Source organism: Batrachochytrium dendrobatidis (genome assembly GCF_000203795.2).
Source record: "Batrachochytrium dendrobatidis JAM81 unplaced genomic scaffold BATDEscaffold_7, whole genome shotgun sequence".
Lineage (NCBI taxonomy): Eukaryota > Fungi > Chytridiomycota > Chytridiomycetes > Rhizophydiales > Batrachochytrium > Batrachochytrium dendrobatidis.
In genome coordinates this window covers 743,466-765,610 of record NW_006281105.1, presented here as the reverse complement: position 1 = coordinate 765,610, position 22,145 = coordinate 743,466, and the positions used below count along the sequence as shown (strand labels likewise).

The 22,145-nt window shown below is 38.5% G+C and overlaps 8 protein-coding genes across 8 annotated transcripts; 4 read left to right on the top strand and 4 right to left on the bottom strand.

Moving 5' to 3' along the window:
- Window positions 1-337: 337 nt before the first annotated feature.
- Window positions 338-1,554, bottom strand: BATDEDRAFT_89134 (uncharacterized protein; the record flags this gene model as incomplete). The annotated part of the gene is made up of 3 exons (XM_006679600.1): window positions 1,129-1,554; window positions 591-1,051; window positions 338-507 (listed from the first exon to the last, which is right to left on the bottom strand). Exons 1-3 carry the CDS (start codon window positions 1,503-1,505, stop codon window positions 338-340), a joined length of 1,008 nt encoding a protein of 335 aa, XP_006679663.1. The 5' UTR covers window positions 1,506-1,554.
- A 638-nt stretch (window positions 1,555-2,192) lies between these two features.
- Window positions 2,193-2,932, bottom strand: BATDEDRAFT_89430 (uncharacterized protein; the record flags this gene model as incomplete). The annotated part of the gene is made up of 4 exons (XM_006679599.1): window positions 2,193-2,418; window positions 2,553-2,619; window positions 2,742-2,761; window positions 2,904-2,932. The coding sequence occupies 4 exons, from the start codon at window positions 2,930-2,932 to the stop codon at window positions 2,193-2,195; spliced, it is 342 nt and encodes a 113-aa protein (XP_006679662.1).
- Window positions 2,933-3,919: 987 nt separating this feature from the next.
- Window positions 3,920-7,129, bottom strand: BATDEDRAFT_89133 (uncharacterized protein; the record flags this gene model as incomplete). The annotated part of the gene is made up of 9 exons (XM_006679598.1): window positions 3,920-5,333; window positions 5,399-5,450; window positions 5,514-5,592; window positions 5,683-5,952; window positions 6,036-6,073; window positions 6,209-6,212; window positions 6,286-6,361; window positions 6,500-6,574; window positions 7,090-7,129. 9 exons carry the CDS (start codon window positions 7,124-7,126, stop codon window positions 5,320-5,322), a joined length of 645 nt encoding a protein of 214 aa, XP_006679661.1. The 3' UTR covers window positions 3,920-5,319.
- A 167-nt stretch (window positions 7,130-7,296) lies between these two features.
- On the top strand, window positions 7,297-9,953 carry BATDEDRAFT_37041 (uncharacterized protein). Its single transcript, XM_006679539.1, has 10 exons — window positions 7,297-7,437; window positions 7,608-7,686; window positions 7,898-7,979; window positions 8,202-8,437; window positions 8,502-8,689; window positions 8,803-8,945; window positions 9,021-9,175; window positions 9,258-9,374; window positions 9,481-9,624; window positions 9,760-9,953. The coding sequence occupies exons 1-10, from the start codon at window positions 7,427-7,429 to the stop codon at window positions 9,904-9,906; spliced, it is 1,302 nt and encodes a 433-aa protein (XP_006679602.1). The 5' UTR covers window positions 7,297-7,426; the 3' UTR covers window positions 9,907-9,953.
- A 61-nt stretch (window positions 9,954-10,014) lies between these two features.
- Window positions 10,015-13,772, bottom strand: BATDEDRAFT_35263 (uncharacterized protein; the record flags this gene model as incomplete). Its single annotated transcript, XM_006679497.1, has 14 exons — window positions 10,015-10,419; window positions 10,500-10,643; window positions 10,747-10,977; window positions 11,084-11,130; window positions 11,209-11,284; window positions 11,363-11,500; window positions 11,569-11,704; window positions 11,811-12,214; window positions 12,286-12,415; window positions 12,510-12,694; window positions 12,803-12,863; window positions 12,943-13,024; window positions 13,104-13,440; window positions 13,569-13,772. The coding sequence occupies 14 exons, from the start codon at window positions 13,770-13,772 to the stop codon at window positions 10,015-10,017; spliced, it is 2,580 nt and encodes an 859-aa protein (XP_006679560.1).
- A 1,244-nt stretch (window positions 13,773-15,016) lies between these two features.
- BATDEDRAFT_11890 (cytoplasmic dynein light chain 2) lies at window positions 15,017-15,387 on the top strand (the record flags this gene model as incomplete). Its single annotated transcript, XM_006679286.1, has 2 exons — window positions 15,017-15,229; window positions 15,295-15,387. 2 exons carry the CDS (start codon window positions 15,017-15,019, stop codon window positions 15,385-15,387), a joined length of 306 nt encoding a protein of 101 aa, XP_006679349.1.
- A 256-nt stretch (window positions 15,388-15,643) lies between these two features.
- On the top strand, window positions 15,644-17,044 carry BATDEDRAFT_25487 (CAAX prenyl protease; the record flags this gene model as incomplete). Its single annotated transcript, XM_006679403.1, has 6 exons — window positions 15,644-15,919; window positions 16,002-16,193; window positions 16,303-16,414; window positions 16,504-16,584; window positions 16,686-16,844; window positions 16,947-17,044. 6 exons carry the CDS (start codon window positions 15,644-15,646, stop codon window positions 17,042-17,044), a joined length of 918 nt encoding a protein of 305 aa, XP_006679466.1.
- Window positions 17,045-19,228: 2,184 nt separating this feature from the next.
- Window positions 19,229-20,701, top strand: BATDEDRAFT_25486 (uncharacterized protein; the record flags this gene model as incomplete). Its single annotated transcript, XM_006679402.1, has 1 exon — window positions 19,229-20,701. One exon carries the CDS (start codon window positions 19,229-19,231, stop codon window positions 20,699-20,701), a length of 1,473 nt encoding a protein of 490 aa, XP_006679465.1.
- Window positions 20,702-22,145: the final 1,444 nt, after the last annotated feature.

Sequence of the window (22,145 nt, the reverse complement as noted above, 5' to 3'; positions counted from 1 at the left end):
ACTAATGAAACTGAATCTTGATGCACCATCTTGATTGCAGCGGGAGGTATTTCTTTGCCAAAATAAAATCTGCATGATGTCTTTATCAAACTGTTTGGTTGATGGAATAGTTGAGATCGAGCAGTAAGCCGCATTGATCCACAGCTCATGCGAGTTATGATTTTAATTCCTTCAGTTGTGTTTGGAAACTTTTTTAATCCTCACTAATCACGTGTCTGGTTCAAGACATCAGATTATCCAACATATGGACTTGAAGGATTCAAACCATCTCAACAGTAGCCATTCAAAGCAGTAAAAACTATTTCAAGCACTTTAAACTGTAAAGTTTAGTCCATGATCAACGTTTACGGAAAATACGCTTTTTAGAAGCCAACATCAGCGTGCTTACAGCACAGAGACCAAACCATGTTATGGCATACTCCATATGGTTGTTGCGTAGTTTAGCATGCACTTTTGGTCGATAGGGTTGGCCATTATTTGGTGAAAACTTTTGATTGATTGGCGAGTCTAATTTAAAATAATGCCCAGCAGTATACATATTAGACCAGGATTGATATGGCCGTGATGATAACATATCAATCAAAACTTACCGCTCACCATCTGAACGATGATGGGGAGAGAGCCAGTCCATTGTGAAATTTTCTCCAGATCAATACTGTACCATTCGCCCTTTTCCGGTTTATTGGATATTGTCCAAGATTGCAACTTTCCGCACGGTTCGCCATCACGTATAACACCATCCACAGTAACAAGCCCAGTAATTGCTTTACGATGAGGACGATCACATTCATCTTTAGGTATCCAACCCCTGTTTATCAAAACAATCGCATTCTCGGCTCCAACAGTAGACTCTGCAATGACCATGGGTGTGAAAATAAAGTAGCCAATATCGGGTTTTCCACCACCCAAGATACCGCCTCCTTGATCTTGCGAGGTGTCTGCATGAAACACTCGTGGACCGACCATGATCTCCTTGTCGTGTAGAAATGTACCCGTTACAGTGACTCTAGTAAATTGATCTCTAGATGGAACAGTAGCCTTTGCACTCTCACTACAAACATATACAAGGTAGATTGTAGATCAATGATTATTTATATACTCGAGTGAATACACATTAGATTATATTACCATGAAAGAACACGAGGGATTTGATGGATCCGAGATTGGGCTTGATCAATCAGATGTAATTTCCATTGCAGTCGCTGAACTTGCCAAATACCCAATCCGAGCGTCACTGCAGGAATTAGCCAGAGCCAACCCCCTCCAAATCGGTTTTTGTGCCTGGTGTTGTAGTCACTACTTTTCATGGTTTCTATAGGGTTACTGGCTAGAGCTGGAGATGATTCAGTTGAATACCATCTGAGTGGACGATTCCGAATTGATATGGTCGAGGCTAAATTTCTGTTTGTACTGTTGTGACTGCAGTGAGTGGTTCCAAAGACATAGTGGCCAGTTTTAATAAGTGAAAGCGATGCTTTGTAGCTACCTAATTTTTTTTGTATCATAATTGCTCTGTATAGGATTGTTAAAGCAAACCCAATTCAGCAAGTCAAGTTTGAATATCAAGATAGCAATTGGTCAAATCTTCCGTTTGAATGTAATCTTTTAGTCATGACTACAACAATGAAACGGTATAAAATATCATTTGCTTAGATTCTATTACAAGTTATATATTTCATTTACAGCTGTATTCACGTAAAACGAAACATGGAATGTCAAGATACATGATAAACAGCCATGTTTGATTGGTGCCAATCTTACTCGACAATATTTTATTTTAAACTCACTAGTTCACTGGTCTTTCTCCATGCTCACTCTTGTACAAAAATGCAAAGTGAATGTTTACATCTGTTCCAATACATTCCGTATCCTTGACATTTTCATCCTTCTTTTCCTCAAAAAAACATTTCAAGTGAACATTGCGTGACTGCAATGGAAACAACAGTTGCATTTCCGAGATACGTTGAACTAAGCGCGAGTGTATCTGATATTAAGATACAACAGAGCTTCTATACAAAAAGTAATCGATATTCAACAACAAACATGTAATGATTGTTTATTTGTGAGCAAAATAAAGTCATTGCAAGAGTATTCCATTTTGCGTGAATATGGCTGTAATTGAAAAAACTAGAATTCATCATTGTCAAACAAGAGTACATATTTGTCACAACTGAGGCAAAGTAATTCAGAATCTATAGATCCTTGTGCTGCTGACGAATACTTTCAAGTTTTTGGGATTGGATCGGAGGTAATATGGTGATTGGAAGTCGACTAGCAGGATGTGCAGTATTTGCCAAAGACATCTCCTCATTGCGAAGAAGTGATCCGATACTGAGAAAAAATCCAAGCATACTACCTTGCTGAAGCATATGTTTTCCAACTGATTGCACATAGGATTTTCCTGGAGGTGGTCCGACACTAGTAGAGGTTTAATGTGAATTGTGAATTTGTATGCTGAAAACTAGCCCAAAAAATCTTGTTTGGTATTCGACTCAAACCTCAATAAACCAGCACATGTACTAATGGATTGATACACATATACAGTTTCTTACGTTAAAACAAAGTATGAGCCATAAATAAATCCAGTAGTCATGCCAACTGTTGCACCCATAAGAAAGCCTGTAAATGACAATGGTCAAGTGTGTTGAGTAGGTTTGGTTCTATATCAGTCTGAATATAGCAGCAAAGCGTAATCATATCTACTTTAGATACAATCCGAGCGTAGTGGATTGGCATCTTACCCATTTTGGCCTTTTCAAACCTATTTAATTCATATATGTGGTCAGTATGTTACATAATAGACGTGCGAGACAGCTCATTTGGAATAATTCTATTTGGATATACACATTCAAGATATTGTACTATCTAATTTAAAAGTAGTAGAAAGTATATACTATACTCACCATTGGTTCAATGCTGCACGATCGACCATGGTTTGAAAAAATATAGATAATCAACCAAAGTGAAAACTCATTTTTGTTTTCGAGTCTGAATTACAGCCATATTCACGCAAAATGGAATACTCTTGCAATGACTTTATTTTGCTCACAAATAAACAATCATTACATGTTTGTTGTTGAATATCGATTATTTTTTGTATAGAAGCTCTGTTGTATCTTAATATCAGATACACTCGCGCTTAGTTCAACGTATCTCGGAAATGCAACTGTTGTTTCCATTGCAGTCACGCAATGTTCACTTGAAATGTTTTTTTGAGGAAAAGAAGGATGAAAATGTCAAGGATACGGAATGTATTGGAACAGATGTAAACATTCACTTTGCATTTTTGTACAAGAGTGAGCATGGAGAAAGACCAGTGAACTAGTGAGTTTAAAATAAAATATTGTCGAGTAAGATTGGCACCAATCAAACATGACTGTTTATCATGTATCTTGACATTCCATGTTTCGTTTTACGTGAATACAGCTGTAAAACACGCAATTTGTTGTCTGAAAATGGTTGTCATCAAGGAGTGGTTATAGCATTAAAGGTATCTACGTTTGATAGGGATAGCATGTGTCTAAGGATGCCAACTACAAGCTCTTGGTATTTTTCATAAATGTTATCTGGAATTACAGCTGTGTTTACGTAAAATGAAACGCAAATGTCAAATTATAGAACAAGCAATCCCATGAAATGATAGTTCACACCAAAGCTACTGGACATTGTGTCCTGTGAACTTCTTGGCAAAGTCGCAGATTCGTAAACTAAGCATGGTCTGCCCATCGTCCAACAGCAGCAGTATCGTGAGATGTAGTTTTATATTGTTCATAAACTGCAAGTAACTTTGTATAGCGTGTAATCCAGACACGGGAAGAACTAGGAACATCGAGTAGCGAGGCAGTGCAGCCAATTCATCGAGTACAACGAATATTTAACCATTTTTTATTCCAAAGCAGAAGCTACTGCAAGTGTTTCATTTTACGTGAATACGGCTGTAATATACAATGGTATCCTGGTCCAACAGAGTGTATATACTGGATGGAGTAGTTCCATCGGAAGACCCGAGACTGAGCGATATTTACGACAACCACCGCAGCAATATTCTTAATTCGCATATTCATAGGCTTAATGAAGCTCTCCCATTAACCTTATTTCAGCACGCATTCAAAGCTACTCAACAGACTATTCGTCAATTTAAACTTGTTCAGCGACAGCGTACGCTTAACCTGCGACGATGGAGACATGAGCAAGTACAGCAGTCTCAACACACGCTCTTGCAATGTATATACTATATTACGGTAGAGTTGGGGGATACCGTCATGGCATCAAGAGCGTATCGTAAATGTTTAGCACCAGCAGAACGAATAAATCTAATTGGAACATATTCTGAGCGTATCATGTTCACTGCTCAAGCTTTATCAAAACATTTTGTAGTACGTGGAATACCTCATCCAACCATTGAGCTTATTGATGCAGCTGTGGTGTTGAAAGCGACTTATCATGCTGTGATCTCCGCTTTATGCCGGAGAGCGAATGTGTGTGTTTTACCTCCTTACGACGATCTCCAGGGCGTTATGCGACAGTTTGATCAAGCGTGGGTAATATTTGAGGAGTTGGCGTGTAGAGCTTACTTTGAAGATCAGTTCAATGCTCCGCCATCACTTTTTGACGATACAGATATGTTTCAGGTACTGATGATGCAAACGGCCGAAAGAGCAATTTCCAAGGGATTGATGACATTGGTTCAAGTGCAAGAATCTGATCCAGAAGTCATGGTTGGCTTACCTAGACTCACTCTGATTTGTGGATTGCTGCACATGCCTGATTGTGTTTCCTTGGTTCATCCGACCGAGGCGTTTCGACTTTTTAAACGCGAAGTACGCACCATGGCTTCCATCCAAGAGAGTTTGCAAGTGCTGACTGAGGAGGAGGTTGATGAGCTTGAGAAATGGTGTGCAGGAATTCAGTCTTATGAAAATAGGTCAAGTTTGTCTGGGTTTACCATGCTAAAATCATTCCCATCCACACCACCTGGCTCCAATCTATCAGCCATATTTAGAGTGATTTGTAGAGTGGCAGATGAATTGCAGAGCGGAAACAGAGCAAAGGAATTTTCACAGCTAATGGGAAATGTGATTCGAACATTTGAATGATCACACCAATTCTATGAGATATATCGACACAGTTGAATAAACAGACATTGGTTGAAAATAAATCTCGCTAATAAATAGTATATTCAGATAAGCAACATAAAATTCATTTCCAAATTGATTTGCTCCTGAATGGAATGATATCATTGGAAGCCATCAGTGTCCATCCAAAAATCACAAATGCAAAAAGGGCATCTGGCGAGCAAAAAAATGGTGCATCAAGTATTTAGAGATCGTCCTCTGATTAAACAAAAAATGATTCGTTAGTAAACGTGACAGATGGTAAAATTATGCAACGTTCTTACCATCTTCGGCAGGAAGAGGCTGATTGGCAGCGTCTTTAAGATCAATTTCATACTATAAACAGGGCATCATGTTAGTTTCAAATATGTATTGATACAGCAAAGCATCCCACTTTACCTGAGCAAGCATTTCGGGGTCAATGTGAACTTCAGCAGGAGCAAGAGCAGGAGCAGCAACAAAGTCGAGATTGGGGTTTCTAAAAACCAAAAGCAAACATTGGTATCAAAGTAATGAGTTTGATCTGTCCATTTCAAAAGTAACGACACAAACAAAAGTCAGGACTTACCCAATAAGCTTTCGTGCAAGCCATAAAAAGGGTTTTTCAAAGTTGTAGTTGCTCTTGGCACTAATGTCGTAGTATTGCAGGTTCTTTTTGCGATGGAAAGTAATTGCCTTTGCCTTGACCTTGCGCTCCTTGATATCAACTTTGTTACCACAGAGAACAATAGGAATATTTTCGCAGACACGAACGAGATCACGATGCCAGTTGGGAACGTTTTTGTAGGTGATACGTGAAGTCACGTCGAACATGATAATAGCACATTGGCCCTGAATGCTATGGGGTTGAAATTCAAAAAAGGATAATCAGGACATGATAAAATCAAAGCCATGCTATCTTGACATCAAGGTTTTACTTACTAGTACCCATCACGAAGACCGCCAAACTTTTCTTGGCCCTATTAATACAAAAGGCAGGTTGAAGGGAAGCCAGCAAGTCGATCCAAAATAAGTCAGCAAAATATATTTTGTTGATTCCAAACTATGGGCAAGGATAAATTCATGACAAAAGACTGGCTCTATAAGGTACTCACAGCACTGATTCAAAAACATAAACATGGTTAGTATGTCTCATAAATGATGGATATACAGTGACGCAAAATAGACCTACGTATCCCAGGTATTGAAGCAAATAGCACCAAAGTTGGTGTGGAAGGTCAAAGGATGGACTTCAACACCGAGAGTGGCTAGATAGAATATACAAGCATGATGACTCAATCAGTATGTATTGAATCTAACCAGCCAATGCAATACCAAGTATTGAGCAAACTGATCTATATAACCAGCATAATGCCATGCACAGGACTCAGTCTTGCTATTCTTACCAACATATTTCTTTTCAAATTCTCCAGTCAAGTGTCGCTTAACAAAAGTGGTCTTTCCGGTACCACCGTCACCAACTAAACAGATTCATATAAAGAGTTAGCCAAGAGTACAGTCATGACAATAGCAGATCTCAGGGTTAGAGTACTGATCCATAAACACCAATAGCTGTACAGACTTGTATCACCAACAGATAGATTTATATCCAATTAAGCTGATACTAATCATGCCGATATTGGAGTATAGAGTCAAGCATGACAGACTGCTATCTAGAAACAGTCCCAAATGAAGAAATCTATTCCAACTGAATGCCAGATATCAGAAGCCAGTCATTCATGTATGAAACACATCAGTTATATCCCAGATACAACACACAGAATCTGCAAATATAGATTAGCAGGTCAAGAGTAGCGGGAGCATATATCACGCTATCGTTTCCTTTATACATGCACACGGCAAGATTCAGATTGCATTTGTAGGTCGAGTGAATGCACTTGACAGCGGAGTTGAGCAGAAGATCAAGCTTCAGCTACTAGTAAAAGCACTTTCAAATAAAAACAAAACCACAAGCAAGCACAGCAGCAGGACTCACCCAATACCAGCTTGAATGTAGGAACCTCTGCTGCCATGATGATGAAATTTTCTTCCAAAACGAACGAGAGATTCTCATGATGCCAAATGCCACAGTCACGAGGAGAGCGACTGCGATCACTGACTGCGTTGGCCAGCAACGGATCTTGCCAACTTGGTATTGAATTCATCCAATACTGCTCTAGATCACTGCCAGGTGGTTCGCATCAGTTTATTCGCAACCAAGGTTTTATTTATTTTTAACCCTGCAATTCGTCATTCTCATCTTCAAACCATCAAAATCATTCCTTCCAGGTGTGCTACTGGCCAAGGTAGCATTCTTTTGATCAATCTTTGAGATGGATACCAGGTAACTTGCTCTTTCTGTTCAATTCTCCTTCATATCAGCAAGCCTTGATAAAGGCTTTTCTATAAATATCAGTCAATTTGTCAGGGTTACGTGCCACCATTTCATCTCTTGGATAGTCTTGGTTGCTAATGATTCTAATTCATTTTTTGAATTGCCATATTGTGAATCAGTAATGGAAATATAGTTACTGCAGATAGTACGGATGTCTGGACTGTAAAGAAATTGCAGGACGAATTACGAAAGCGAAAGGTTGTGTTGGCTATTCAATGCTTGAACTCCTTGTCAAATACTTCATTGTTTCAGCTATACTCTTATTAGATTTAATGCTTTGGGATAAAACTCCATGATTTGATATCTTGATCCATATATCTGCTTGTTTTTGAAATGAGCTAGTTTAAATGTCAGAAATCTAATCTTTGTTTTGGGTATGCAATACTCCAACCCTTTATTCAATCATTAGTTGGCTACAGATGGGACTCGTCACGAGCTTGTTAAGCGTCTAGAAAGCGCTACGCTGGATGACACGCAGGATCCACAACCAGGCATGTTTGCTTGTGTATAATCAGTCGTTTTATTCCAAATGTGCCATGAATGATCAATCCATTTATATATCATTTCAGAATATTTTAATGTCAAGAGTCAAGCACGCTATGCACTTGATCGCCAGGACTTTACGAGTCCTGGCATGATTGAAATTCATCTCCCCTATTCATTGGATTTTCATCAGCAGCCCACGTATATTATCTAACATTTGCATTCGATAGGTTCTGTACCTCTTTCCCGTGTACGGTCAAAGCGCTCACAACGATCAAAACAAGCCTCACGGGTTACTATTTGGAACTCACCTGCTCTAATTCTAACCCATTTTATACTGTATCTGGGCGACGTCGTTGCAGATACTGCATGTATGGTGGCAAACCACTTTCATATATTTTTTACAGCTTTGGCGGTAGTTGGTCTTGGATTCCTTGTTTATACCTTGGATGGGGAACATCAAGAGGTAGTATTTACCGCTATTGCGTTTTCTTGTATCATTATACACGACTAATATAGGAATTTATTAGATGATTGGATACATTGAGTCATTGGCCGTATGGTATGGATGGTGGATTGGCTTAGGAATTACTTCCTCAATTGGACTTGGTACCGGTTTACATACGTTTATGTTATTCCTTGCACCATTTATTGCCCAAGCTACTTTTGCTGCATACAGCTGTCGCTCGTTGGATTTTACTACTCGAGGTCCAAATAGGTAATACGCTGACTCTTGAAAGTTATGGTCGATATTTTAACTTTTCACTGCTTCATTATTTCGTTTAGTATTGCTAATTTTACCATGCTGCTATGGGGGTTTTGAAAACATAGCTTCGTATGTGATCCAGTTTCTGAGTCCAGTGCAGACCCTATCACTGTATGGACAATTGCTTCCAAAGTGCACATGGAATCACTTTTATGGGGATTGGGAACTGCCATTGGAGAACTTCCTCCTTATTTTGTAGCACGAGCAGGTATGACAAGCTGTTATCATCTCTTTGTCTTGCATTAGCTCGTATGTTTACTGTTTAATTTGGTTGAAATCTTAGCTGCTGTTGCTGGACAAAATGATCCCGAATTTGCATCGATTGAGCGTATTTTGGCAAAACCCATTCAGTTGCGAAACTGGTCTGAACGGACCCAAATTGTCATGCACAGTATTGTTACCAACATGGGGTTTTTCGGTATTCTACTCTGTGCATCCGTAAGAAAATACTGCAGTGTTTGATTGAACACTGTATTTTTATAGGTTTTGGCTGACACGGTTTTGTGATTTTTGTAACTAGGTTCCCAATCCTTTATTTGATTTAGCAGGAATCATTTGTGGTCATTTTGCGGTGCCATTTAGCACTTTTTTTGGAGCAACTATGATAGGAAAATCGTTTATTAAATCCAGTATTCAAGTATGTTTGACTGGGGTTGGGTTTAAACTATCCCAAATTTTCACATGCTTGTTTTCTTGATGCACCAACTTATTCTACTGAAAATTCTACCATGTACTCTGATTAGTCTTTTGCTGTTATTGTGGTGTTTTCAGAGGATGTCCAAAAAAGTCTTTTGGTTGCTCTACGAAAGCATGCGCCGTATCTGCATGCACCGTTTAAAGACTTTTTTGAAAGTCAGGAGCGCAAGTTTCGCAATCGTGGTGGCCAGGTAATATGTCGAGTCCTTTAGATTACAATTGGCCGACTATTATGAATCTTGATCATACCTGTTCAAAACCTTTTTATTTACTGTTGTTTTGATACCATTAAACTACCAATATTGTAACGCTGGGATTTACATCAGCCCCCACAAAACGCGTCAATCATCTCGCTGTTATGGAACGCATTCATGGTGTTTATGATTCTTTATTTTGTTATTTCAATTGTGGAGTCACTTGCATTGTCTAGCATTGAACGTCGAAAGGCTGAACGGATTACAAAAAAAGAGTAGAACAATTGGAATTGAACTTTTTCCTACAATTTTATATACCTATTTGGAATTATCTGGTTGGCTATCCTGTGTAAACAATGGGTAGGGTAGAGTTGAAAAGTGTAGGGTCTATTTCTGGAGATGGAGTAGATGCTGTGTTGTAGCTTTTGCTGCTTGCTTAAGTTGATCCGTATATCTAAACTCTCCAAACTTGGCTTCGTTGACATTTTCATCCATCATATCTAGCGTACTTTGGATTGCATCCAAACAGATATCTATGTTGTTTTTGATTAAAGAGTTTATGTTCACAGAAGTAGATTGTGTAGGGCTGTCAAATAGAGTGTGTACCACGTTATCAGAAGCATTTGCAGACTGCATCGCTGTGATGGCACTGATCTTGACCTTGAAATTGGTGCATGTTGTTGCCGCTTTAGCCAGTACCGTAAATATATCTGCTCGTTGCCGCTGATGTGTCCCTGCTGTATCAGGCAGTAATAGTATGATACTGAGTGTATAGCATGCACTCCATCGAGCCTGTGCAAATATATATTTTGATTGGTATGTTTTGAAACAGTATATTTGGATATAAAAAGTATTGGACATGTAAATATTACCTTGAAACTTCCTCCCTGAGATGCCTTGATTGACAGTCGCGTAGACTCGCTCAGTAGACTCGAGAATGTCGGACTGGTCAATAATGGATCAGTCAAAGCCAATTTAACTACATTTCCGATCGCCCTCACACCATTTGCGCGACACTGTTGTTGCAACATTGTTCAAAAAAGCGATATAAGCATTTCGATGCAACTTTCAGGCTGGAGTTGTATGCACAACCAAAACATATACTCAAACTCGACCCACCTTTTCGTTGTCACCTGTAAAGCTATTGGCCGTTTTTAAAAGCAACACGATTTGTTCACATGTCATCTTGGTTAAACTACTCGTTTCACTTTTGTATGATTCAGCCAGTTTTTGCCACATCTCGGTCAGGTTACCCAAAGCCCAAGCGGCACGCACTTTAGTTGCAACATTACTTTCATTAATGCTTACAGTTACAATCAAGTCAGCAATACGCTGCAAGCAACTTATATTCTGTATACAGATTAAATCACAAGGATGTATCATTGTATCGGTTGATGAGATAAAATACCCAAAATAAAATATATAAACCTGCAAAATGCTCAATTCTTTACCATACCTGTGTCAAGATCACTTGTCCAATTAATACACCAATTGCACCCCATGCTATTTAATCAAGGCAATCAAATAAAATATGTTAGCGCAAGAATCAAACATAAAAATCAATTTACTGCAAAAACATACCTGCAGATCGAACGTCGGAATGATCATCAGCAACAAGCTGTTCGGCACCTTTCCAGCACAAGGTGCATAACTCTGCCTATAGTAAATAGCATATTATCCAACAAGTTAAATGCAATTCAATGCATGATTGAATAATGTAAATCATACAACATACATTCAGAATACCCAATTCAACAAAGGGAATTTGTCCAATGATATTCAATCCCATAGCACGAATAGCAAACATTCTATCAAAAATAAACGAGTCTGTGACAATTGTAGATATATATATCCACCACTGAGTTGGCACATTCTGGTCGTTCCATTTATAAATATATTTTAGTTGTATCATTCAACTCTTGGATACAGGGTAAAACATACCTCGGCACAAAGTGCACCTGTACTACAGCTATTTGCAAACTGCTCTAAAATTTTCGCAGCTGCAAGCCGTGTAGCCGTATCTGTATTCATGCGTGCTTTATCAAGGACATCAACTAGAATAGAATCCCATTGCTGACTAACAATTCAGTCCATTTCAACAATTAGTAATGCATTACCAACCAATCAACAGATTTAATTTATCCAAACCCAGAGCGCATCAAATTACAAAAATGATTGTATACCTAAATGAAAGTGGATGATATCTTGCTATAGCACAACATCCCTCTAAAGCAGCAATACGTAAAACAATTTGATCTGATGATGCATAGTCACAACATTTTTGAAGAACCCCAGGAATGGTATCTATCCAGGTGAGAGAAGTTGCGCATGTATTGGGTTCTTGAATTGTGCTAAGCACAGCTGAATAACACTCCAATGCACGTGCTTGCACAGAAGAGTCTACGAGTACAATATTCATATCAAAACGCGTAAATAGCTGAACTCGTTTGATAGCATACTGAGTTGGTATAAACGATAAAAACTGACCATGATGTGATACAAGTGCACCAATTCGAGTGACGATTTCAGATCGAAAGTCTTGCGATAATCGAGTGTATAAAGTGCATTGAACCAAAGATGTAAGGACCTAATTCAAATGGAAAAAATGAATTAGTAAGTAAATAGATAGACGCACTGCAAATGACAATCTGTATTTACTTGAAGCAAAAGAGTTAGAGTTGAGGCATGTTGCTTGTCGAGTATATGCGTCATCAAGGATATATGGAAAGCACATAACTGATCAGCTAATCGTTGAGAAAGTGAGGCAAATGAAGCAGGTTTTGTTTCACTAGTGTTAAAAATACACACAGTTTAGCTTACATATCAACCCAAAAGCTCAACTCAATTATCTCGAACAACCGTGTAGCCATAAAGCAAATTACCTGTGAGAGGCTATGGCAAAAAATGGCTTCAAACTTTCAAAAAGAGTGCAAATTGTAGAAGTCGCAGCAGTTCGTAGCTTTGGATCTGGAGAAAAAATAATAATATCAATCAATGGGATGGAGGCAAGATTTCCTCCTGGAAAAATGATACTGCCAAATTGAGGAAACACTTGTTTTGGGTTCGACTGTGCCAATAAATATGATATTGAAAAGTTGAGTACACGTCAGGTGTTAGCTGATCAACATCTATCTTACAAGTTGCATATCTAAAGTAACAGTATTGTATTTCCCACTTTGGTAAACGCCGATAAAAGCTGCAGTGCATTCATCCATAGTTTAGTGTTGGATTGATGGCTATTAATTTAAAATTGAGTGGGTTTTGTATTAGCTATTTTTTCAGGTATCACCAAACAAATAAAGATACATTTCTTACAATTTTCGAGGCCCAGTAGTATCTGTATCAGATATTTCTGAATCAGAATCAGGTGGTTTTCTCCACGAATCTGATTTAGTTCCTGGTAACCAATAAATGATCAATTTGAAAAATGTTATAATGCAATCGCATGTTTGAAGTTTGATGTATATTCAACTTACCTATTGCTTTCCAAGCTGCAAATTCCGACAAAGTAGGAAAGATCAATAATGGTAAAATTGCAACAAGCTGATTTACTATTTCGCCTGAAATAGTCTTGTTTTCATTTACAATCATATAAAGACTACGCAAAGATTGGGCGAGAATCTGTGAAGGAACTACCGAATGTTTTACTACTATGGCTATGAGTGCAGCGCTAGCATGTCTCAATAGTGGTATGAACTTTGCACCTGATTTTGCGCACATATTACCAAGACAGACTATTGCAAGACGGCGAGAATTGAGATTGGAAGAATCTTGGCTTAACGGGGTCAGTAGATTGAGTAGTGAGTCATGTAGCTAGTGAATGATATAGATTCAGTGATTTGTTGAAATTTATTTTTAGTATAGATTGGAGTTATCAATTATAGATAGCTTCAACGCACTTGAGCTATTCAAACAGGAAACATTAAACAATTCGTGCTTACATCAGGGCAAAATACAGCATTTTCAAACAAGACAATGGCCATGGATCTAAGAGGAGTAATGCCTTGAGATGGACTGTCTGGTCGTGATCTAGTGGGGAGAATTCGTGATGTTGGTGGGGCAGATGGAATCTCATTTTGAGATGACATGAATTGCCTTTGCTGTTGAATTAAAAATTCGACGGATTTGGTGACTAGTGTCAGCATGTGGGCTGGATCTGGGGTGATCCCAAAGGAATGCTATACTCCAGAAATCATATAGATCAATAAAATCAAAAACAGTTAGTTAATGCTTGACAGTTATAATACAGATTGAATTAGTACAGATTAGATTGTATTCCCTTGTTTAAATTGGAAGCCTGCAGAAAACGCCAGAATCTTGAATTAAAACCAACTATAAACTGTACCTTGTCACTAAATAGATGAAATAATGCTTTAACAAGCAATGTAGACTCAGGAGAGTCTATCCAATTGGCAGTTCCAAATAAAACCAAATCAATCCATTCCTAATGTAACCAAGTTTAAGCTTGAGTGAGCAACTACAGATATTCCTGATGCTAGGATTAAAGTAATTTGATATGAATTATTATAGACAGTTTGAATACGTGCCTTGAGAGAGAGATGTGCAGCGCCAGAGGACAGAGCCGTAACAAGAGCAAGATGGTCGGTCATACAGCAGACAGGAATTCAGATTGAATTTTTTGGCATTCTACTATCCTGAGGGTACGCACGGTAACATAAATGTCGCAGTTCTCGCTCTTCAGCCAACTCCAACTCTCAGTGTAAGTGTTTGATATTTGGTGTGTTGGTGTCGAGACTAGTTGCTTGCATATGCATTCATGTCTGCTATGAATTTATTCTTTTATTGTCAACCAGCTTGTATACTGTCAGCCAACTACTGTTGACTGACTTGAACGGAGCAATAGCTTTACACTGGACTGCTGGCTATCTATAATGCCATTATAGATGGCTAGTTTTGCCTATATCTATGGTTTGGGAAGTGATTAGTATATCACACAGTTTCTTGATTCACTCCAGCCCCTTTGATTAGCCACTACTATTATAAATGAGCGCCACTGTTTTTCATCTTGTCTTGATAACCCATTATCTAAGCTACGCTATTGCCATCTAAAACACCATTTCCTGCATTTGATTCAGTGTTTAAAGTATCGTTAAAGCCGTCGTTTTCTAGATACTGGCTTATTTAAATCTAAATTTCCCTATTATTCAAGCGTAGCCTATATGTAAGGTTAATGATACTTGGGTATATCCTTTATCTCTTTACAGCATGCCACCAAATGTATTATTCTTCATTTGTAGATGGGCTTGTAGGTTTCACGCGTGTTTGGTGCTGACCATTACGCGTGTCTGGCTTCTTGACAAGTCAAACTAATTTATTGTATTAGAATTAGTCTGTCTTATATCTATCTTAGCAAAAGCCATATTTCATAATGTCTGACAGAAAGGCTGTCATCAAGAATGCCGACATGAGCGAAGAAATGCAGCAAGATGCTGTCGACTGTGCTACTCAGGCAATGGAAAAGTACAACATTGAAAAGGATATTGCTGCTTTTATCAAACGTGAGTTTGACAAAAAATACAACCCCACATGGCACTGTATTGTTGGTCGAAACTTTGGCTCATATGTTACACATGAAACAAAGGTTTGTATATTTTGCTTGTTACTGCTGGGTTCAATTTCAGCATTGCTCATGGATTTTATTTTTAGCATTTCATCTATTTTTACTTGGGTCAAATTGCAATTCTACTATTCAAGGTAAGTTTATTCAAGTGTGCTTTATGGCTCAATCTATTTTGCTAACTTTTATATTTCTAGTCGGGTTGATCTTTAACTTGAAAACATGGTCAAGGCTTTTTAACACCGTACTTTGCTTTTTCTCCCACAAATGAAATAATGCCAAAGTGGCAGTTTACCAAATTCTTGGCTTTGAACATATTGTAGATTTGAGTTTATAATCGGTGTGTTTCCATGATGAATCAAGATTAATGAATTTACATTTTGAGTTGGCAGTAGATTGCTGATAAATATCCAGTCATCTTGTTTGTAATACCACATCATGCCACAAACCAGCACAGTTCATGGCTTGACTTGGCTTGCTGCTATGAGCAGTTGTCTGTTCTTATCTACATTATTTGTGGGCTCGTTCTATCTATTTCCTGGAGCTATTTCCAGATCTCGTAATGACCCCGATGTGATCCGACAGCGATTTAAGGCGGTTGCATTGACCTGTGCAATTGGGTTTGTTCTTGTAGTAGGTCTGCTTGCTTCTGCAAGGAAACCTATTGAGCATGTAGATCCAATTAGACACACTCTTTATAGCATTTGGCTAGAGGTAACACTAGAGTTTTTGACAGACTCGGGTGCTTTATTCAACTTCTCAGACTTATCTACAATCGTTGCTTAAACTGGGATAGGTCTGGAACACATTCAAGTATGTTGGCATCGTTTCTCATTCACCCATCTCATCTATTGCAGTATCTCTTGGTATTTGTGGAGCACTGTTCCTTGGCCCACTCGTATTGGATCACATGGAAATATACATCCAGATGCAGCAGGCACTTGACAGTCCTGACAAAAACTTGATTACTATTCGTAATTGGGTAGTGGTAGGTTTCATTCTGAAGATCTGGCCACGAATTTGATATTCGAATATACTTGAGCTGTATTTGAATTTATGAGCACTCATATTTGAGTGGGTATCATGCAATGTTTTAGGGTCCGATTGTTGAAGAAATTGTGTTTCGTGGCTACATGGTTCCTATTATGCTTGCTGGGGGATTCAGTGCTAGACAGACAATCTGGTGTTTGCCCCTGTTTTTTGGTATTGGTGAGTAGGTCAATCTACACCAAGCTTGATATCATTTTGCGTATTGTATGCATCATCTAGGTAGATCTAAACTCTGTTTTACAAATTAGCTCATCTGCACCACGCATGGGAAGTCATCCGTGATGGTGGTTATACTCGTCGATCCATCATACACGCAGCTACTAGTTCAAGTATGATTTTTGTATTTAATTCACCGCCTATTTATTTTAGGCATATCCATGAATTTATAGTTTATATGCCATCTGATTCATACTTTCACTTTTGCTGGTAGTCTTTCAACTGATGTATACTATGGTTTTTGGATGGCTTGCAACGTACCTGTTTATTCGAACAGGATCGTTGTATGGGCCCATTGCCACTCATATTTTCTGTAACATTGTGGGATTTCCAAACTTAGATTCTCTTGTATCTGGCCCTTTAAAATCCCAAGGTAAGTTTAATTTATTGCTATTTTCAACTTGAATCTACAAAGCCCAATACTATTTTGGTATGTGATTAAACTGATTTTTTAATTGCTACAAACTTTTTTTAGTTCTTGCATGGGGATTATACATATCTGGCATACTTGTATTCTACACAGTCTTGACGCCTATTGATGGGTGTGAATATTTGAAATTATACTTTAACTGAGCATTTAGCTTGGTGTTGATTGTGCAAATCATTGGCCAAGATATTAGCGCTACTGCATCACAATAAATAGTTACATGCTGAAATGGGTGACTATAATGTTAGTTGATTTAATCATCAGATATTGGAAATTGATGATAAATTAGCCTACAAGCGGTTTATAAACTTTTAAAATCTACCACCACTTGCCACTATTACAGCTGTATTCGCATAAAATACACATTTGTATTTATCTTGCAGTGACGGCCTCGAATAAACAATGGCTGAATGTTGCATTTTCCTATTGGAAGTTGTCAGTATTCAAACACAACGATCATCATACGACACACGATGACGCTATAGGTTTGAACTGGACTGGTGTATTCAGATGTTGTATTTTGATCATTTTTGATCATTGTTGACTATTGTTGATCATTTTTGACCATTGTTGGCAGTCATACATTGCACGATCGACAAGTTCAACTCAAATTCATACATTGCAACTGATATATCAGTGTTGACTGGTCCGATGCTGTCGGTCAAACTGTGCACACATTCGTATGTGTTGTATTTTAACACTCTGGGTATGTTCACGATCTAGTTCAACAGATTGTGCATTTTGGAATGCAGCGGTTGTTTGCATGTCGAACAGTGTTTACTTGTAATGTCTGGATTGACTGAATGCAGAGTCGCGGATTGATCAAGTGTCATGAATATGTCATGAATATGTAAACACTCGTCCAGTTGGTTTATACAAAAATGAGCACGCATAGTAACCAATCGACTTTGTCAGAATAATACAGTGTTGTACAGTAAACCGACACCAATCATGACATGGTATTGGCTGTGTATTATGTATATCGACATTTGTGTCGTGATTGATTGTATGTGAATACGACTGTATATTGATTTATAAATCATTTGCAACATGTATTGTATATTTTGATATGTCCAGTAGTTGGTATACAACACTGGCAATAAACCATTCACGTTACATACGACATTGGACATTGGTCACTGGACATACGACATTGAATGCTTGATCATGGTTGCTGCATTTATCGCAAGACTCGGGTATGACATGATAATTGATCTCGAATCAGTTACACTTGTATACTCATTTCTTGATACTGTCCTGGTGTCTGACTGTATTGTTTATCGTATCATGCTTTATCAGACCACTCTGGCTACTACATTGCATATTTGTCATTTAATGACATGACATGTCCAATTGTATTGTTAGCCAGAACACATCAATGGTGTCTATTGTGCCAACTGTTTTGATTGTTGGTCGATATATCGTATTTTCCACACAAATGGCACAGCTCTTAATATCACAACTACATCCGGATAGCCCATCATGATTCAACATAGCAGTGCTGACATTATACAACAATAGACTTGATACATATTGTGACGATGCTCTTGTATTGTGGCTCACGTTTAAACAATGTGATCCAGGCTATGCAAACTGAAATTAACAACTGAGCCTCAATCAGAAAGCTAAAAACCCATAGCAGCCGATTTGTTGAACCCCACAGTCTCGTAGATCAATCTGAATGCTGTGCAGTTGCTTTCGAGTCCAGATGCGTATGGTTTGCTTATTAGACGTGCTGTTCAGCCAGCACATTAGCACTGGCTTAAATCAGGGCGGATGTGTTAGTTTTACAAACGCAATACAACTAATAATCAGCTGTGCAGTAGTGATTGATACATTTGATCGTATATGTTCAACAACATTTTAATCAACCAGACTGTTAAGGGCCATTCACAGCCTAAAAGCAGTAAATGTCGGGTTTGAATTGACGCTATCGATATATGAGCTGGTGTATGTCTAACCACTCGGCTCAAATCTCGAATGTGAAACCACTAGTCTACATGCTATATATAGTGATGCTCGTAAAAATGGCAATGTGGTATGTGTGATGCACTCGTATATGACAGTATTTAAGAGCTATTATTCGAGACAAGTTATAAATAGTGTGTTTTTGTCTTGCACAGCTAAATTAAGGGCGACCAACCCTCATTGTAATACCAGTGTAGACTCCACCCTGATCCTGTGAAACAGAAAACTAAAACAAAGCAACATGCGATGCATCGACTGTCGGTTGGAATATAAAAACAGGCTGTTTTTGCTCAATCTAAGCCATAATCTCAACAACAACTGTATCAAACCTTGCAAATTCACCAAGTACAAACCATATAAATATGTTATTTGTCACTCTAATTCTGTTGATAATCTGCGTTGTAAATGCAACTCCCGTGTCGTTGGCTAGAGCTTCTAGGTTCAAAGGGCTTGCCAACAAAGTAAAACATGTAAACCGATTTATAAATATTCTTAAAATTCGTCCATATCTCCAAGATCAAACGCCATCACCTGAAACCATTTTGCAATGGTACGATCCGCTCAAAGGCCGTGATTCGATTGTCGTGGCTGGAATGAAAATCACTGCAAACGTCCCATCTGTCAATCTCGACAATATCCAAAGCCTTTTGTCTATTAAATGTAACCAAGATCGAGTTACGATGGTGCTTACTGAACCACTGCCAAGCACCAACTGGAAAGTCCAAAAAACCCTGTTGGTGATTGGATCGCAACATGGTTGTGGAGTTGGCAATTCAGCCGAGCAGGCTCTACTTCTTGCTACCGACTGGATGCTTGACGCTCAACGAAAAATTGTCGTGTTTACAACCACTAACCCAGAAAAGGCTGGTGTTACTGGCAGTTTTGAAATTCTTGCACTTCCTGGTGTCGAAAGCAGCCAGGGTGGTGGTATCACTGCTGATGATATTTCTAATGGTCAAGCTAGCACCCATTTACTGCAAAAGCGTGGTCGAGTATCCAAACCAAACGCCAAAACTGTTGGTATCGCACTCAACTTGGATCTGAAAGCCAGTCCATCAGTCGAACTTAACCCAACAGATGTAGGCGGTGTATTCCGAGTCGGTTGCAATCCATGTGGCATCAAAGCACAAACGACACTTTTATTTCGTGCATCCGGTCGACTGTTCAAAAAGCCAAAATATTCATTGACCTGGGAAGGTGACATAGACATGTATGCCATGCTGTCGTTTGACATAGGTGTCAGATTAGACAAACGATTGGTTTCCATTCCAATTTTTGAGTACCCACTGACTCCGATATACATTCCTGGAGTGCTGTCTCTTGGCCCTAAGCTAGTTTTTGAGTTTAACATGGATGCGAGCATTTCGGCTGAAGTCCGATCAAAAGCAAATCTGACCGTGTCCTATTCCAACTTTGAAACCAGCATTGCATCTAATGAAAAAAACACATACCGTGGGTTCAATCCTGTATATACTAGCAACGTCGAAGCCGACAAGCTTGTTGCTGAAACACGACTGGAATTTGCACTCACCCCAAAACTTAAACTTGCAGCCGAAGTGTTTAAATTTGATCTTTTGGAAACGTCACTGTCGATTGCAAACAAAGTTGGCATCAACTTTGGTATCCAAAAAGACATATCAAACCTTGAAAACATCAAACGACTCGACTCTGGCCCGGCCTCATTCGATGTAAATCTATCAGTTGATGTTGGCATGTCACTCGACGGTGAAGTCTTTGGATTCTCAAAAGTCTTGTACACTATTTTTACAAAAACCATTTTTGAACGGCGCTATACTGTCAACAAGAGCAAAACACTTGCAACTACAGGTCCTTGACCTGTTTAGTTCATAATCTTGTAAATACTTGACCATTTGCATTGATCATATACATATTGCATTCATTACACAATAAACTAAATTGACAATATCCAAAAAGTTGTTTATAATGTATTGTACACAGTTATATATAGTCATATACAGTCGCATACTGTACATTAGTGTATTGGTGTATGTATATGATATACCGACAGTGTTGAGTTGACAATATACATGATTATTGGTGTTTAGTATGCACGCTGTGTTGATTGTTGTATTGTGTTAGTATCAGACTGTTGTGTATTCGTCAGTCATGACCAAACGGTACACACATATAGTGCCAATATATAATGTATAATGCATAATGATCAACGGTCAACGGATAATCATAGCCGTAGTACAGATAATTGCTTATCCGACATTTGAAATACCATCCGAGTTCAATATACCGGTGTAATGCAATCAACAAAAATGCTTTAAAATGGACACATTGTCAATCGAACACATGGTCAATTGAACTGGTACACACGACTACCAAACACGACATGGTTGACTGTGCTGTCCAATATATGTATTTGGATGATGTTATCAATGTAGATTACTGTTCTAGTATCACGGCTACTTCAAACTGAGTGACACGACTGGATGCGATACAATGCGTTTGACAGACATTGCAAATACTGCAAGCACTGCAAACACGACACACGTTACATTGTATACAGCCATGTGTAGTGTAGCATTTGTATGATATGTGCTGACAACAATATGCAAGTTTTTAAATCGAGTTTAAACCCATTTTATCAGATTGTGTCATGGTTGTCACGATTGTCATGGTTGTCAATATTTGTGACAATCGTGTGATAATTTGTACCAAATTGGTGGATTCTAGCCGATTGGTGTAAACATTTGTATTTATGTTGCAGTCAGAGCATGTATTTTGTTTGTACATACACTGACTACATGTATGGCGTGTATTGACATCAACGCCTGGTTGATTGTTTGGTGGACAGTTCGAGTCCGAGTCCGAGTCTGTGTGATTGCAATTGTTTGACGTAGATCTACCGTTATACTAGACTGTTTGCATGATCTAAAATCGATGGTATCAAGCAATGTATGTGATGCAATGTGGTGTAGCGTGGTGTGCCATAATATGTGCAGTATCGGATAGTATCTGACAGTATCTGACAGTGTAGTGTGATGTGGTGTGTAGTCATACGCCTTGCAACACTGGTGTTTGTTGAACAGTCAGCAAACCATGACAAACAACAGAGTAGCTTATGATGTGATGTCCAAAATACGATGCGTGTTTGGAAACATTCTGTCGATGCGATTGTTTAGTCGTTGAATACTGTAGCAGTCACTGTTTGTGTTGTCAGTATTCAAACACAACGATCATCATACGACACACGATGACGCTATAGGTTTGAACTGGACTGGTGTATTCAGATGTTGTATTTTGATCATT

Coding starts and splice junctions, on each gene's coding strand:
- BATDEDRAFT_37041 (XM_006679539.1), top strand. Junction 8,946..9,020: donor TTATTTTGTAGCACGAGCAG/GTATGACAAGCT, acceptor TTGAAATCTTAG/CTGCTGTTGCTGGACAAAAT. Junction 9,625..9,759: donor TTCGCAATCGTGGTGGCCAG/GTAATATGTCGA, acceptor GATTTACATCAG/CCCCCACAAAACGCGTCAAT.